The 18,459-nt window shown below is 39.1% G+C and overlaps 1 protein-coding gene across 3 annotated transcripts in view; it reads left to right on the top strand.

The window, feature by feature from the left end:
* Nucleotides 1-3,667: 3,667 nt before the first annotated feature.
* SMYD3 (SET and MYND domain containing 3) overlaps nucleotides 3,668-18,459 on the top strand; it is a 371,581-nt gene continuing 356,789 nt past the window's right edge. For all 3 annotated transcript variants that reach the window (XR_016464163.1, XR_016464164.1, XM_031592877.2), the window contains exon 1: nucleotides 3,668-5,379. Coding sequence is in view for 1 of the 3 variants with exons in the window: in XM_031592877.2 (XP_031448737.2) it covers nucleotides 5,144-5,379 (236 nt within the window). In the remaining 2 variants the exon portion in view is untranslated. The remainder of the gene's footprint in view (nucleotides 5,380-18,459) is intronic.

Raw genomic sequence — 18,459 nt, forward strand, 5'->3', positions numbered from 1 at the left:
TTAAGTGCTGTAGACCAATAGCCTTTACAGAGCCAATGCAGAGGCTCCCAAGATAACAGTAGGAGTCTGTAGGTGTATGGAGTAGTGTGTAACTGGGAACCTTTTTCATCTTGACCACAAATGGGAAATGAAGAGAGCAATGACTGTCATTACAAAAGTGGCTCAAAGAAGTAGAAAAAGTGAAGAATACTGGTGAATTATGACCGAATATGGGGATGTCAATGGATTTGGGTTATTGATGCTATATATTCAGTGATTCCTAGTGTTGGAGGTTTATAGTTTCTGTAGAAAAGTACTGAATGCAAAGTTCTGCTGAAATTTTTAACTGTGCATGAAAGCTTCTCATTTTGTTACAACTTTTAACTAAGCCTGTACTACTTGTGTTCCTTTCATGTTCAATAACAAGCAAGAGTTTTCAGTGATTTGGTCACAAATCCCCTTGACCATTTAGCAATTTATAGGCAATATTTTCACTATTCATTTTTTTGAGATTTCTGTTTTAATGTCTTAAAAGTCTAAACTACTTATTCATATCAAGAGGCTAAATAATGTTTTTGAGCTTTTCAGTGTACACAATAGTCTTGGATTTATTGTTTTCTATATTCTTCTGTGTGAAGATGAAATTTCACTTCTAGTGTCTGTAAAGACAGCGGTGAACGGTTTTCTCACTGAGCTTCTAATGAACTTGTAGAGGGATTATGCAGTTAGGACTCTAAATTTAATACGTAATGAGGGTTATTTCAGCATTTTTTAGACAGCCCAGGCTGCATCCTTTGCTTTGTAGGTATTTTTCATATTTTGCTTGTTAAATACTTGTACTCTTAGAGCATAGGTGGGCTAAGAATACAGAAACTGATCAAGAAAAATGGCACAGGGTAGAGAGGTATTCAAGTACCAGTTGAACTCAAAATCTTCAATGAGCATTACTGCTTAGATTTTGAATGGGGGTGGTAGCTTTCCTATCATGCATGAAGGGATGGCAAAGTTTCCCATTCCTGAAAGTACTTTACTTTGTGATTCATATGCCTGATACAGTGAGTAATAAATAGTATTTTGAAATTTGCACTAACATTGGGAAACGTTGCACAATTTTGTTCTGTTTTATATAGTTTTGCATTACGACACAATTTATATAAATACAAAAGAATAGATTTAAAAGTCACAGTAGTTAACTGTTAGCTTTTGGGGAAGATTTGTTTCTTCCCACATTTTGCTGTCTTTGAATTTGTGATCTTTGAGTTGATGGTTACAACATACATACAGTAGCTAATTGAAAGTCAGTTATTTCCTGTGTTGTGTGAATTTCCTTTATTATTTGTTATTGTTGACTGATCTAATTCTTGAGCTTGTAAAACATGAGACATCTATCAAGTGCAACCATTAAAGTATTGCCTCCGCCCTTCAACTACTAGTTAATAGAGGAGGAGACCAAGGGCTTTCAGCATACCACAGTAAGGCATCAATGTATCTGTTTTTACATTGATTGTAACTTCAAGGGCAGGAAGTCCTTCCTACTGTCCTCCATTTGTGCTGCCCATCTGCCTGTAGAGAAAAATCTCAGAATTGTAATTGCTTAAAGTTTTACTACTTAACTATGTTAAAATCTCAGCACACACAAATTCAGAAAGAAAGAAGCTTAGTTGTAATGCTAGCCAGTTAATGTTGATGTTTGGACTAAGGAGATCAGTCAAGTTGGATTTGATAGTAGCTCATTTTTGATCAAGAAGAAGGTTTTCTGACCTTGTTCTGGTTAACACAGAAGGTGATGTGATAAGGAGTCTGTAAGGTGGAATGTGTATATACTGGTTGCTAGGCTTGTTCAGCATTGGAGATTCTAATTACAGCTTAAACTTGCAGGTGATAATTTAGTGATAGAAAGCATCAACATTCCAGAAATAGGTTGCTGATGTAATTTAAGAAGTGTACATGTGATAGGAAGAACCTGAAGTTTCCTAAGAAGAATGCTGAATTAATTTTTCTGGCACCCTAAACACAATCTATGGGGCTGTAGACTGAAAACTCCATTTAAGTTTTGCAAGCCTTTAATTAACAAAGCTGTCCCTTTCTTCTAAAAAAAACTAAAAAAATAGAGAAAATAGGAATAACAAGTGACTTTTCCAAGGACAGCAAGTCAGTGGCAAGTGCTTATTCACTCATGTTGCATCCTGGTTCAATAGCTATTGCTTCTTTCCTTGTTTGCTGTTTTACAGGTCATTGCTAAAAATAGACACGCGCTATCCTCAGCTGATAGATCACAAGGCAAAGCAACCATAGGAAAGCTAGGTGAAATGTGGAGTAGCTGAAATACAGCAAATGGAACAGCCGATTCCTCATAAAGTAATCAGAACTTTAACACTCAATCTCAGTGATAACGCACTAAGTAGACCTTTAGCATTATCTGCTTACTTAAAACTTCTGTGCAGTGTTTGGAATGATTCATAAACTTGAATGTGTTGTAAGTTATCTTTCCAGGATGGCTGGTCCTAGTAACAGTCCTGCAGAAATGTATTGTCTTGGTCTTTGTTTACTGGGCATTATTTTTATAGTGATGGCAACACCATTAGCAAACACCATTAGCAGTAGCATTCTCCTGTTTTCAGCTGCAGTGTTGTTGACACATGCAAAGACTTACTTTTCTGCTGCAGAATCACACTCTGAAGAGGAAGCCATCAGCCAGTCTGACTTAGCAGTGATTTTGCTTGATTTTGTTTAGATCTCCAGCAAGTGATCCATAAATCAACTCAGGAATATTCAGCCATTTGTATTAGAACAGCTTAAATTACAAAGATCAGGTTTCAAAGGCTTGCAAATGCTGTATGTAGGGTTTTACTAATATTCCATGATTCCTGCCAGAAATTGCAGGACAAAACTATTTTAAGGATCATTTAACACATTCTTCTCTGTAAAAATGGGAGATTACAGTTTTTTTGTGTAACTATGCTGTGAAATATTTTTCATATAAAGTACACTTACAACTTTTGTCTTTTTGCTAGGAAATTATGTGGAGATGAGGTTCAGAAGCTTGTTACTTTATCTGAGGGAAGTGAATGCGTTTGAGGCAGGGAATGTTCAAAGAAAAGTAGAAACACTGTGAAGTTCATAGTAGAGAATCAACAGGTAATCAATCTGCCTGCGAGTAGAATTTATTATGAATTTGTGCTTGAAGTGCTTTTGCAATGAGTTTTTTTTTAATATTACACTTCAGAATAAATTTTTAACTAGTTTGACAACGTTAAACAGAGAAGAGACATCAGCAGGAGATTCTTGTGTTCATAAGAGATCTGTCTGTGCTTACAGGCTTTCAACTAATCTGAATCTTTACTCCATACCTTTAATGATAACTGTTTTTATACTGTTATAACTTAATATTTTTTTATTTGGCTCAAAGAAAATCCAGTTTTCCCTTCCAGTTGAAATGGGAATTGCATATTAATGACTAAATAACAGAATTTTTTTAGCTGCTCATATCACTTCATTACTGCAATTCTTCTTTTAAATTCATGTTATCAAATATACTGTCTTGAGAGGGAATAACGAACTTTTACTACAACGTCTCATCTACAGGTGCTAAGGAAGTGTGACTAATTCAGAAGCATCAGCCACAATTAAGTGGTATGTCCCACAACAGTGTCTCCAGTACATGCCTTGGCAGCAGCAACTGTGCAGAATGTGTCATGCATTTCATACAGTTGTTGGGAAGTCTGACCTGTCTAGCTCAGTGGATAAGTTGGTCTTGTGGGAAGAAAAAAAAAACCCTATAATAATAACAGGGATTAATTCAATTAAATACAGTCAAGTGCTAAATTACCATTTATAGCCACAGTATCATTATGCATTTTAGAAAATACTGACTGTCATTTCCAAAAGCATCCAAGTCGAACAGTCAGTTCTTCCATCACTGCTCTAAGAGCATTGAGTGGCCCTGCACAGGTAACCTATGTGTAAACTGTAGGTACAGACATCCAGAAACAGCTTTTCAGCCTATTCCTACAGATGTTGACATATCCATCAGTGCATCAGTAAAATCATTCATGCTGTGTTTCAGAACTTACCTATACTACAGAATGTCAATTCTCTCATTGTCCTATCAATTGAAATGCAGATCAAAGAAGTTTGCAGGAGTTTATTTCAGTATATGGCTTATGCCAAACTAATGAGAGTCCTGTTCTTTAGTTACTCATCCCTGGGTTTCTGCTACAGTAGCTGCGTTGTGTTACAGGATGTTTGAGTGAGAAATTTCTGGAATTGGAAAACGGGGAAATAATGAAAAATACATCTTGTATATTCAAATTAGCTCTTTCCTGAGTGCTTCCTCTGTAAGACTTGAAGTTCGTTCTTTATTTTAGCTGACCATTCATCTCTTAAGTTTATCCATCCAAGAGGCAGAAAGTCACTTCTGTTACTACTCCTCTTTTGTTATGGGTTTGTGTAATACCTGTTTAGAAACTCCATAAAACAGCACATACAAGGAAACATGGAACTTGAAATAGAGGAAGGAGTAACGCATAAAAGCAGAGGTGATAACTTAATATTGTAATAGTTGTTAAGATCTATTTTTTTTTTCCAGCTTTGCTTGGGAAACTAAAGGTAAACATAGTAATTCCCATTCAGTAAACCACAAATTGCTGTCAATTCTTTTGGTAATGAATTACACCACTGCAGCATTTAAGTGTATTAGTCTGAATAGATACGTTTTTCTGTGGCAATCCTGTGTTTTGATCTACTGTGGTTCTTCACAGTAGCAGTATTTTGTGCATGCTATCACCTCTGAGCACCCCGCTGTAGCTTGAATTAAAACATCTGCAGAGTAAAACAACTGTTACTGAGAAGCAAAGAGTGCATTTTAGAATTGAAAAGCAAAACTGCTAGGCCTATTTCTCAAGAGTTCTTTGGCGAGTCACTCCTTTCCAAAACAGAAGCACTCACTCCCTCCATAGGCACAACGAGGAAGAGCAGATGAAGCTTCTATTCAGCGCATTTCACCTGCGTCATGTAGCGCAGGTGAACTCTTAAATGAACGAAAGCTACATCGACCCAGAGAAAGCGCTGCCCGCTGTCCCCCAGGGCTCCTCAGAACCTCGTGCTGCCAACGTCAGCAGACCGACGAGGAAGCGACCATAGGGCGCCCCTGCCCTCAGTTAAGATGGCGGCGGCAGCGCCGGGTCACGTGGTGGGGGCAGGATCCCCCTCCTCTCGGTGGCGGCGCGGCGGCGGGATGGAGCTGGCTGCGCTGGAGCGCTTTCTCAGCCCGGGCAAGGGCAGCGGACTCCGCTCCCGCCGGCGGGTGCGGCCCGGAGAGCTGCTTTACCGAGCCGAACCCTTCGCCTACGTGGTGACCAAGGAGCAGCTGGGCGGCGTGTGCGAGCAATGCTTCCAGAGGTACGGAACGGGAGCGGGAACGCGGCATCGCCATCGTGTGCTGTCCCGCCTTAATGGGGGCGGGACGGAGGAGTCGCGTGCGTGCGGGTCGCGTGCGTCGGTACCGCCTGCAGTGGGGGCACGGGGCGGGTGTGTGTAAGTGTTCTTCCCACGGGTCCTTAGCTGGGTCAGAGGAGGATTTTAGAAAGGAAAGAAGGAATTTAACCTCGGTAGTCTTTTTGTTTTAATAAGTGTTTGGTTCTCGTCATGCTTACGCGTTCCCAGAACGTCGCTTCCCGTCCTTACGGTACATCTCAGCTGCCCCCTTCTCCCAGAGAATCACTTGCTCGCGTGCTCTCGGGCACGCTGGCATCTGAGCTCAGCGCATTAAGAACAGAAAAAGGCTTCTTACTCAGTTACTGATACATACATCCACACGTAGGTGGTCCTTTTAAGTTTTTTTTTTTTTAAACATATGGAAGTTAGAGAAATGATGATACCTGCTGAAGTGTGAAGTAGAATTGAAGTGTTTCATGGGTCTGGTTTGCATTTAATAAGCAGTGAGATCTTATGAAAGCTAGGTATGAAAAAAGTAGTTAATTGCTTCTTTCCTGCAAGGAAAGGTTGAGGGAACTGGGCTTGTTTAGCTTGTAGAAGAGAAGGCTCCAATTGCAGCCTTCCAGTACTTGAAAGGAGCTTATAAACAGGAGGGGGAACGGCTGTTTACGAGAGTGGATAGTGATAGGACAAGGGGGAATGGTTTTAAAATGAGACGGGAGGTTTAGGTTAGATATTAGGGGGAAGTTTTTCACACAGAAGGTGGTGACGCACTGAAACAGGTTGCCCAAGGAGGTTGTGGATGCCCCATCCCTGGAGGCATTCAAGGCCAGGCTGGATGTGGCTCTGGGCAGCCTGGTCTGGTGGTTGGTGACCCTGCACACAGCAGGGGGATTGGAACTCGATGATCATTGTGGTCCTTTTCAACCCAGGCCATTCTATGATCCTTGCAGGTAACTCATCTTGGGTACAACTTCTACTTTTTATTCTGATCTTTAGGTGGCAGTACAGGAACATGATTTAAAAAAAAAAACAAAAAACAAAAAACAAAACAGTAATGTTTCTTTCTCTTGAAAATGATTTAGCATTTATCAATCTCGTACAATACAATCCTTATACTATGAAGAGTAATTCCATGCTGACTTTTGTCTCTGTTGTGGCTTAACTCGGTAGGTGGCTGAGCACCACACAATCATTCACTCCTTCCCTCCCCTTCCCAGTGGGATTGGGGAGGGAATAACCAAAAAAAGCCAAAGTAGAACTCATGGGTTGAGATAAAACTACCTACTAAGGTAGAGAAAAGGAAAAAGGTAATAGTTATGATGCTTTATAAAAACATTTTAAAAATAAAATAAATATAATATAAATATGTATGTATATATATGTGTGTGTGTATATATTAATATATATATATATAAGTGTATTTAACAAGTGGTGCAGAAGTAATTGCTTACCACCCCCAAACGATGCCCAGCTGACCCCCTGAGCAGTAGAAGAGAGCAAGGTGATCTCCCACCCCTTCAAAACTCTTTCCATGTGATGTCATATGGTATGGAATAACCCTTTGGCCAGTTTAAGTCAGCTGTTCTAATTCTTTTCCCTCCCAGCTCCTTGAGCCCTTCGCTGCAAATGGCCATGGCACTCATCAGCTCTGCTTAGCAACAATTATAAACATCAGTGTGTTATCAGCATTGTTTTTCTCCTAGAACTAAAGCATGATATCGTACCAGACACTCTGAAGAAAGCAGTTCTGTCCCAGTTTGTATTATTATTATGTGTATTGTTAAATACTTATTATATATACAGCATTGCAGCTTTTGGATGTGCGAAGTGCTGAAGATTGATATTGATGTGCAGTGTCTAATTTCATCAGTGTGTGGGGGGAGGCAGCATGATCTGCCCTGGACACGGGGTCACAGACTTGTGTTACTTCTCTGACATGCTTTGTGGCCTTGTCTTGGTCCTTACAGCGTGGGGCTGAGGTGCTGAGCAGAGCATGTCCATCCAGAATGTGTCCTAGGAGCACAGATGACACAGTGTTGCATGGCCATAGGTTTTTGCCAAAGAATATCTGTGGCATGATGGGGTGATGCCTTGCTGCAGATTTTGTGCCATTATAGAAGTCTGGAAAGATTTGGTTGGCCAACATCTTTCCAACATCTTGCTGAGGAAAGTAACAGAAAAGATTCATTCTCTCCTGTTAATCAAAGATTTTCTGTATGGCTTTTTCCATGTCTCTCTTAGGTGGATTCTGTGACATTACTTCTCAATACAGATTTATAGCAGGGGATGGAGTTATGTAAAGAAAGCTCAGTTTCATCTAAAAAAACCCATGGGGTTTCATTGTGATTTCTGTTCTGTTGAACACTGATAAAGATGTTGAGTAACTGGCTAGTTGCCAGTGATCCCTGGAAACTTTTATATAACTTCTCTTTCTTCTGGAAACTGACTGTTAAGACTTTCCCCTTTGTGTCCTTTACCTGGCTACCAGTCTCTAAAAGGACTTCTCCTCCCCCCTGTCCCTGGAACGGAGCTATTTCTTAGCCTTTGCACAATTATGTACTCATCTGTGCATGGATGTCCTCATGAAACTTGAGCAAGCTGTTCCTTCATGGGAGCTGTGCTTGCTTTTCCCTTGCAGGCTTTATTCATCCAATTGATTAATAATATACTTTATTATAGTCTATTGTCTTACTGGGATTAGAAGCCAGGCTTAGATTTACTATAGTCAAGTGGGTGTAATGATGGAAATTTTTAATTTCCTTTGAAAATGGAAGCACTGCAAGCACTGGAATGCTTTATGTGTATATTGAGAGTTCTGCTGTTAATGTCCCATGAGATTATAGGTTGTATCAGAAAACACCAATGTCTTCAACTATCTACCCAAATTTTTAAGTTTAATGGCAAAGACTAATTTGGCCTATTTTTCTTCCACTAGTTGCTATTATTTTTAATATTCCCTTTTGCTTAATCTTATGGCTTATTAGAATCAGCTTTATATAGCTGATCAGACTAGAGGTTCTGTTAAAGTCTGGATATTGCCTATTACTTCTTGATTTAACAAAATAATAAATAATAACAATATAATAAATAATAACAAAATAACAAAATAATAAATAAAGTCAGTACTGGCTTTTAATGTAGGAAGACATAACATTGCCAAGTTTGCTTACGTGCACTGATTTATCATCCCTGTGTTTAATATGTTTGGTTGCTCAGGTTGTTAAATCTTCATGTTGATTTCGAAGATTTTCCTTATCTGAGAAGTGAATGTGGAAGCGGCATCTCTGCTTGGCAAAAGTTCCTTCCTCTGTGTATTTAATTAATCCTTGCTGATTGACTTCTCCCCAAGATGTGTGGTACCCATGGCACTGTGTAGTCTGACCTTTGGATTTTGTATTAAATCCATACCCAGTCTGTTATAGAAGTCAATTTAGGAGGCAAAAAAAAAAAAAGTTTCTGTGATGTATGGTATCATCGCAACAATCCAGCGTGAGAGAACCATGAAGATGATCTGAAGGTGGAAGCACCTCCTCTATGAGGACAGGCTGAGAGAGGTGGAGCTCTTCAGCCTGGTGAAGAGAAGGCTCCCAGGAGACCTGATAGTGGCCTTCCAGTACCTGAAGGGACCTACAGGAAAGGTGGGGAGGGACTTTTTATAAGAGCGTGTAGTGACAGGATGAGGGGAAATGGCTTTAAACTGGAAGAGGGTAGATTTAGATTAGATTTAGATTTTAGGAAGAAATTCTTTACTGTGAGAGAGGTGAGATGCTGGAACAGGTTGCCCAGTGAGGTTGTGAATGCCCCCTCCCTGAAAGCATTCAAGGCTAGAAGAAGATGGAAATTTAGCACATGTGATGCTTTCACTGATGCATGAGGCCATAGCACCTGAGCTGCCTACTAATTTCTCTCTAAAAACTACTTTCACCACTGTTTAATGTAGAGATAGCTTTGAGACTCTGCTAGCTTCTTGAAAACAGACTCTTGGCTCGCCTTGTGATTTTGCTTGCCTCTCTCAGCAACCTTCAGGGTGGCCAGGGAGTTTCTCATGCTCCTGTTAAACATATCCTGTGGGCTGCCTTTTTCTTGTCTTACGGTTTTTTGTTTGGTTTGTTTTTCCACCTCTTAGAGATGTGGTTTGGGAATCTCATTTTGTGTTCTGTTTGCTGTAAACCCTCCTTTCCTTTTGGCAGTGTTTCAGTACTCGCTGCCCACGTCCCTCCCTTCACCTCTAGTTCCAAGGCTGCTGTGATTGCCTTCTGCTGCCATCCTGTCCATAATATAAGAGTAGAAATAGAAAACAGAGAGGTGGTATTAAAAATGTTTGACTAGATCAAACATATATTGCTGTGTCTGTCATTTATGGAATATCAAAATTCAAGCTTAGATGTGCTTTAAAAGTCTGTAAAGATCTTGATGTGATTCTGCAAGTGTAGTTTTCATGCTTATACAGATCTGTAACTTCAAAGCTATATAACAATTGTTGTCTTCTCAAGCAATGGCTGACAATTTCAGTTGCAGCCTTGTATATTCTTCTGAATATACCGTGTGTCTGCTATGGACACCTGATGTTATATTTCATTTCTGCATAGTTCAGCCCATAATATTAGTTTCTTATATAACCTCCTCCATGGGAATGTTCTCTGCCGGTAGTAAATGAGAGCCACCAAAATGAGTCTGTGAATTGAATTATCTTTAGTACTCATTTTCTTATGTTAAACTGTAGAAGTGCAAGTACAAAGTTAAAACTAGTGCTATAAGGGAATACATAAGTGATTAAAATATGGGTAACTTAAGGTGAATGTAATATCTGAGACTGATTTTGTTACTACGTATCTCCTGAGGAGGAGATTTTTTTTTGTCATTTTGCAAAAATTGCTGGTAGTTTTACACTGCATTGGAGAACTTATTTAAATTCTTTAAGAACTCTTAATGATATCTTGCCTGTAGCCACTGGAATTTATTAATAGCTGATGGTTGCATCCATTGTGACTGTACTCCGAAGCCACTGTGTGCTTGTGGCTGCGAAGTGAACAGGGTGATGCTGTTCTGCCTTGAAGCACTTAGAGTAGTGTTCATAACAGCTGCTGTGGTTGTTTTGGGTTATTCAAAATTACATAGGTGAGGCTTACAGAATTTTGACATGACTGCACTTTGGCTGTTCAGGGCTTAAAGCAGGATGTGATTATGGGACTACACGGCGATCTCCCTGATGTGCTGGCTAGAAAGGTCTTATCCTTCATGCTGCATCATCCTTTTGCTTCTCATTTGTCAGCTTTGCTTCTGTCTGATACAGAGAACACTAGTACAGAGAACTGAACTGACATAAGCCATAGCTTACCAAACATACATAAACACATTTCTGTGTCCTTTAATCAAAATGTTGCATGTGGGGGAAAGGAGCCGAAGGGATTGTGGAAGGGGAAGGTCAGGCAGTCACGGCTGATTCTTGTAGTGGTGGCTTACTTTTGGTCTGCTGTAGCTAGAAATAAAAATGAAACCTTAAAAGGGGCAGAAGGGGAATTTTTGAGTTCTTATGGTTATCTGCAAGGGAAGGTGGGCTCTGAGGAATGCAGGACCAGCTGGGTTTTTAGTGTGGGGAGGATTCTTTTGCTTTTTGGCCTAGATCAGCCCTGGCTAACCCAGAGATTTATTCCTTCTATTGTATTGTTTTTTTTCTGTTGTATTGTGTTCTGTTGTGTGTTTTGCTACTCCAGAACTATTTCTTACCATTAGCTTCAGTTTAGTGGAAAAAACAATGCAGAAATTTTGCATTGTTTCTTATTACCAAGGAAATTATTATTTTTGATTAATGTCTTGGCTATATGGGAGTTTCTTTTCTGAGATAATTTTTTTTTTTTTTTTTGTGCCATTGGTTTTACTGATTTCAGAGCCCATGCTTAATCCCTGTGGTCGTAATTCTTAGTGTGTCTCTGTGCTGAATGGAGATCTTAGAGATCAAGATGAATTTTTGTCTCTTGCCTAAGAGCTTCCTGTTGACTGTAGGGCTGGTGCCAAATAGCACAGTTGTTTAAAACCATAATTCCTGTGCTAACTCAAGCAGTAATGCCCTGATCACAAAGTACTGAGCTTTTCAGTTTATTACCTTAACTATTGCCCACCTTCAGCTCAGGGTTAGCTCTGTTACTAGCTTGGTTGCTCAAGCTTAAATGAAATTAAAGACTGAAATTTTCTTGGAAGTAGATAATCTATCTCCTTTGACATTTGTGCATTAGAATAGCTGATCCTGCCATCAGCAGGTAGGAGATAAAACTTCTGGCTTTGCTGGGTAAGGCTTGCCTGGGTGCTTATGTGGGGCTGTGCTCTGCCTGTGTCACTTGGTGCCAGTGAGTGGATGGAGGAGCTGCAGGTGTCCACAAGGACCCTTTAGGTGAGGGTGATATGCAGAAGAGAACACAAGAGTCTTTGGGAAGGAAGACATAGTACAAACATGATCGTTACACCTGTTCTTATAATTCAGAAGCTGAAATGAGTAACGTCTGGCCTATGTAACTGCTGGGAATGTGTGCTAAGTGACCTGAAGAGATGATTTCTATAGTGGGGACATTCTTGCTGGTGGGAAGGATCCCAGCAGAATAATGGAAGTGTAATTCAGATGAGGTTTTTGAAGAAGCATTGCCCTGAAGGAGGAAACATTTGTGTCTTGGTTAAAGCTGGGTGTGAAATAAACTATGTATGCTTCCTCTGTAAAGTCGTTCAGTGGCCAGAAACCTGTTTTTGTTTCCTCATCAAGAAAAGTTTGAAAGCAGCTCATCTTAACGCACATGTTCAAGCTGTAGTGTCATTCTTTTTTGAAGACAAACAAAAAGCAACAGCAGTGTATTTGTCAATCTCAGTGTTTTCCAAATATTACAGCAGGGTGAAACTTCTCTGGAGGCATGCTTCTAGAAATGAAGCTCAGAAGGATGCAGACTACCAGTGTTTAGACAAATTTTGAGAGATAAATTTTACCCTCCCCATTTCATTGCAACTTCCCCTTCCTCACAGTGTCCTCAGTGTTCTTGGGGACCTAAAATATTCTTGTTTCAGAAGTAAGTTCAGATGCTATTTTGCAGGTCATTGTGCTAGGAACCTTTACTAATCATCTCATGGGGTGAGAGAAGTTTGTGCCAGACTCCTGCACTGCAGTGTAATTTTCTTTGAAAAAAAGTGAGATTTTTTGGGATTAAACTCTGGGACAGGTATTGAAAGAATTGGTTGAATGTTGCCATGAGTCTTTGTACTTTATGGAGCTTTCTTTGACTTCTGTGATACACCGACTGCAAGTCCTTCCAACTACTGGAATTATCTTAGTCCAGATTTCTGCAGGAACAAAACCAAACTAAAGATGGAGAAGAAAAATTGAAATGGCACTTTGTCTTCTGTGATTTAAGTTCCTAAATGACTGCGTTTTAACAAATGAGACTGACTACTTGGTTATTTGTGATTGGTATCCACTTGTCATGTTAAAATTGTCTTATTAATTGCTGTTGATTTACAACAGATGGAATAGGTGTGGAAACTTTTTTTTTTAAATATTATGTAAAACTAAACACATGATGACAGATTTAGATAAAGTTATTGTCAGGCATAATACTAGGAAGACAGTTATAATGGCCCTTAGCATCCGCATTATTGGAAGAAGTTAATCTTGCAGTGTTTAATAGAGACCTATCATTTTGTTAGACAGGTGGTCAGTATGCATACTGCTCATATGTGTGTTTTGCTGCCTTTCATGGCCTTTGCTGCTTTGGCAGTCATTTTCATGGAACTACCCTGTTTGACATGGCTAGTAGCTCAGGCAGTTTGGTAGGTTCCAATAAGCCAAAACTACTTCAATTAGATTTTAGGTGAAATGTTCAAAGGAATGCGATGGGCTGAGCATTATATGTAAAATAATTGGAATCCTCTGAAGACATTGTGGAAATTTGGGTAGGGTTGTTTTACTGGACTTACCTTTCTCCTGCAAAATGTGACTAGAAAATCCTATTGCACATATATAAAGTATAACACAGGCTCAGTGAATGCCACCTTACAGGATTCTGGACTAACAAATTCATTTTAAAATTAAATAAATGAATTGAAGATGTGTGTATCTGTGCTGAAATACATGTTCAACTAACATTGCATTGCGTATTGGGATTATCAAGACAAGTTTTATTTTTATTTTATCCCACATCTCAGGGAAGGCTTACCCTTCTTGTTTTTGTTTACCGCCTTTATGGAAATTCATGTTGCAATGCAATGTTCAGTGCCCCTGTGCTTGGTTTTGTATTTTTTATTTGGAGAGGCCATTGTAAGATTTCCCACTTGTAAGGGTTGATGTCATTTTCTTCCCTTTCTGCCACCAGACGAAGCCTTTATAGACAATCTTTAACAGAGCTTGGAGGAAGCGATAAGTGGTAGTGCTCATCTTCTTAATTGATCTTGCTCTTGTGTAAAGCTGAATATATTTTCAGCTGATAGGTATGTTTTAACAGATGCAGGAGGAATGCAACAGATGAGGGATGACCTTGTATTCAGAAATATGTCTGGAAAGTTAGTCTTTGTTTTGTCCCAGGCTTCATATGTGAATTTGAATAAGGTGTTTCATGGCTTATGGATTTGAGAGAGTTGTTTGATGTTTATGACATTCACCTTTATGCTCAGAAACTGCTGATGATTCATACATGAAATAGAAAATATTGTAACTGTGCAAATGTATATTATATCACCATACGGGCAATATGTAATCTGTAGCCCACGTGAGCATCTTAAACAGTGATTATAGGCAACAGAAGGCAAATCTGCTGTAAATTTCTGATACCAGTAGGAAAAAGTCCAAACACCAACTGGTTTATTCATACATTTAGAATTAATGGAGCTTTTTAAAATTGCTAAAATGTGTCCTACTTCTGCCAGAGCTGAAAGCTTTGCTGTGTGAAATTTTATGGCGTGTGCAATTTGCCAGATCAGAACGTCATTGTGCTAGATCATAGGAGGGTTCCTTCCAGTTTCAAAAGCTGTGAAACTTACTTGTCCTTAAGCCAAGGAAAAATGGCATGTGTGGAATGGAAAGAGGTTTAACTGATCCTACGGAAGAATAGAGAAGGGGGCAGAGATCTGAATAAGAACAGACTGAAGGAAATGTCAGTGTGAAGAAGTGTTTACCTGGGATGGGCTCTGGAGGCACAACCTGGGAGCTGATGAAAGGATCTTAAATGTCTCAGGGAAAAACTGATCGAAAGAGAAGAACCTGGAAACTTTTAAACATACTGATCTGCCAGTAATGATACAAAGTACTTACTAAATCAAACGTCAGTGGCTGGAAGCTAAAGCAACAACATATGCGTGGTGTGAAGGGTTTTGAAACATGCTATCTGATTTTTTGCCTGAATGTGTAAAACTTCAGCTGAGGTGTCCTGTACAATCAAGACCGTGCTCAGCCCCTGTATGTAGCTTACGGGAGCACTTGCAAAAACAAAAGGGAAGTGGAAAATACAGCTTTGGAAAGAGATTCCTACTTTCTGCTTGAATTTTCCGAAGCTGAGAAGCTTCTTTCAGAAAGGATAAAGGCATATAAAATGGACATGATTTCTTACTAGAAAAGATCTCTGAGAACTTGTGTGCTGCCTGACGTAGGTGTTGTGTGGGAAGCAGGAAGCTGTGGGCTGATAGCATGAGAATTGGATGTGTAGCTGGGGACACAGAGCTGGGGCTGATTGCGAGGAGCATCAAGTTATGCCTTCTGTTGGCTAAGAGCATGTGGGTATAGCGGTCAGTAGCAATGGATGTCAGTGTTAGCAATGATACTGAATATCCACTTTCAGAGTTGATTTTTTTAGCCTATTCTTTCTGACTGCCAGGAGGAGTTGAATTATTAAAAGACGTATTCTGCCTTTGAACGGGTACCTCGCAGCAGTGTCAGTGTTTTGTGTATGCAAAATACAGAGCTATTTGGCTTTCTCTTTTGAGAGAGCTGTTCTAAGAGTCTGGTCATTTTTTCCCCCGGCTTTCCTTTTTCTATTTGTCTGCTTTGGAACAGATGAAATAATATACAGAACTCCCAAGTGCTTCAGAAATAATTATGGAGCCAAATGCATTGTCCTTAGAGATTGCCGTGGGAGTTGTGACTTGGGGAGTATGTCTGTACAGAACAACTGTACTGTGGAGTTATTAATTTTTAATTTCCTTATCTTCTTTTTAACCTCCCCCCATGGAGCTTTACAAGCTCTAACTGTCTGTGCACACACTAGTTTATGACCCTTGTAGTCAGGGCTGCTTGTGAAGCACACTGTTGGTGCTCGTTCTCCTGTGCTCATCGCAGTTTTAATTAAAAAATTAATTTGTACTGAAGAGTAATATCTGTTTTTTTATTAATCGAAAGATTACACTTTTCTGCTTGATGACACGTGGGATTTTGGCATCCGTTTTTAAAACTGCGTTTGTTGGGACATCTCAATATCAAGCTGCTGTACAGCTGGAAGGGAACAGCATCGTTAAGTATTCATTTTATTTTCCAGCTACAAAGTCACCTGCACTGTGTGTTTTTACCTCTCTCTTATGCAATAAATTCTTTGAGGTATGAAATAGCTTGCCAGTTGTTTGTTCCACACAGAACCTAATGAATGCTTATCCATTTATTGCAGATAATAATGTAACTACAAACTGTAATGCACATGTAAGCTCACTGTGTAGAATTTTTGCCATTAAGACAATATTTAATCAGTCATTGCAGACTTAGCAATGTCATCCTAGACTCTGCAAGTCTCTGCAACAGAAGCTTCCTCCACTGCCAGCCTGCCCCATTCTGGAAGCAGATGGGATTAGAAATTTTTTACAGTTGATAAATATTTCCAGTTTTGTCTCAAGCATTCAGTAGCTTTTAAGTGAGCAAATATTTTTGACTTCATCTCACAATGAGTTCTTTATTAATCGTTCTGGCTAGTGGAAATAAATGACCTCTGGTTTCTCCCAGGCTTGTTCCTGTGAAGTCAAGTTTGTCCTTCATGTGTACACGTTGTGTTTACTGCTGAGGGTGCAAGTTCTCAATTGGGAGGAATAAAATCTCTGTGCATTTACTCCTGCAATTATCTGCTCTCAGGGCTTTTAATGAAGACGGAGCCATGCTCTCTTATGTCTCCTAGAATTAGTAATTATTAGAATTAGTAGAATTACTGATTTCCAAGAAAGTATTTTTTTTGTTCATTTCTGTTCCATTTTTATGCGTGTGTGCTTCTTATGTAATAAAAAAGCTGCATTGGAAGAACAGTATGTTCTTGTAAACTTACTTTGTAGCTGAAATAAAGAGAAAATTGTTTTAATATCCTCTAAATAATTTGGTTCTTATTTTTGAGAAGTTGTTTCCAAACAGCTTAGAAAAAAAAAATAATCATACAATTATTTCTTCTTGATTTTTTATTTTACAGTTATTGATGGTTTAACAAGTAAATATGGTGTATGTTTGTATACGATGGTAAAGTTACTGCTGGTAACATGTACTACAATACAATATGTTGGTAGCAGGCCCTCTAATCAGTTTGCAACTTAATGATATTTATCATGAAACTTTGTGATAATGGCTTCAGTATCAGGCTTCTGGGGGAAACCTTCCTATAGGAATGTCTGCTCGGGTTGTCCTGTCTCAAGTGCAGAATCTCACACTTGCTCATGTGAAACTTCACGTGGTTGGTGGCTGCCCAGCCCTCCAGTCTGTCAGGATCTCTGCAAGTTCTCTCTATCCCTGATGGAGTCAACAGCTCCTCCCACTGCAGTGTTGTCTATAGTTGCTATATTTTACTTTTCCCCCTAAATTTGCATTAGGTACTCAACATTAAGAAAGTAGATAGACTGTAAAAGTCGTAATAGGGAGCTTGGATTTTTTTATTTGCATTTTTAGTTTCACCAATGCTGACTGCAAAGATCAATGCCAGATGGAAAATAGTATTCAGATGGGATGTAACATCATATTGTAAACATAGATAGTGAGCTAGAAGCTAACTCAAGGATGCAAATAGTATATCAATAGAGAAGATTCTGTTAAATAGATCTCACTTTTCTGCCTAGTTTACACCAAATCCACCAAGTATAATTTTGCTTAACTAGTGCATCTTATATATTGAAATGTGGTATGGAAGCAATCCTTTTTCCCTTTGTGTTGGTGACACTGAATATTTATGTATAGCACTCACTTCTGTGGTGTTAAATTATTTGGATATTTTTGATCTTATAAGAATTCTAGGAATCTGCTAATGGACTGTATTTGGGAAGAGAAGAGCATTACACAAGTGTCAGTATATTGTTGTTGCATATTGTATGTTGTGCTTGAGGTATAGTCTGTGTAATAAAGTCCAATTAGTAGACAGATCTTTAGATGCTACTATAGTTCAAGTAGAAGCTGTTACATTTATGGTAGTGCTGTTCTTGATGTAAAGCCTAACATTTTCATAATTGCAAACATATTCATCTATTACCTCAATTGCTGCTTCTATATACATATAAATAGAATTATTATTATAATAAACCTTATGGGTTTTTTTTCCTCATGTGAGCTGGTGACTGATCTATTACTTAGGATTGTAAGACCCAAGAGGTACACAGCACCATCTTTCTGTATGGGTGTTGAGCTTCTCTCAGTGAGTATAGATAGCTGAGTTTTAAAAAGAGAGGAAGAAGACAAAATAATCAACGAAGTCTATGTGCTCACTTAAAAAATACCCGGTAGCAGCAGCAAAAGTGAAAACTACCAAAATTAAACTGTCTTTAGCTTTACTTTTTTTAGGCAGCAGGAATGCGAAAAATAGGGGTTGGTTCCACACACAATTGTAAGTTTGATTGATGTCTTCCATGTATATCAGCTAATCTGGAATTTGAAGTTATACTTTATTTCAGAGATGTTTGCAGTTGCATAGTGAGTTTTATGTTTGTAGCTCTTCTGCTGTGAACACAAGGTCTGATCTTAGAAGGTAGGGAGGTGTATCCATGCCTGTTGGAGTGAATGGGAATTGGACATAAGGTAGAAAAGATGCCTTATTTCATTATTTCATTGGATTTCTCTTTATGACA

The sequence above is a fragment of the Phasianus colchicus genome, chromosome 2, assembly GCF_987193195.1.
Source record: "Phasianus colchicus chromosome 2, bPhaCol1.hap1.1, whole genome shotgun sequence".
In the NCBI taxonomy this organism is placed as follows: domain Eukaryota; kingdom Metazoa; phylum Chordata; class Aves; order Galliformes; family Phasianidae; genus Phasianus; species Phasianus colchicus.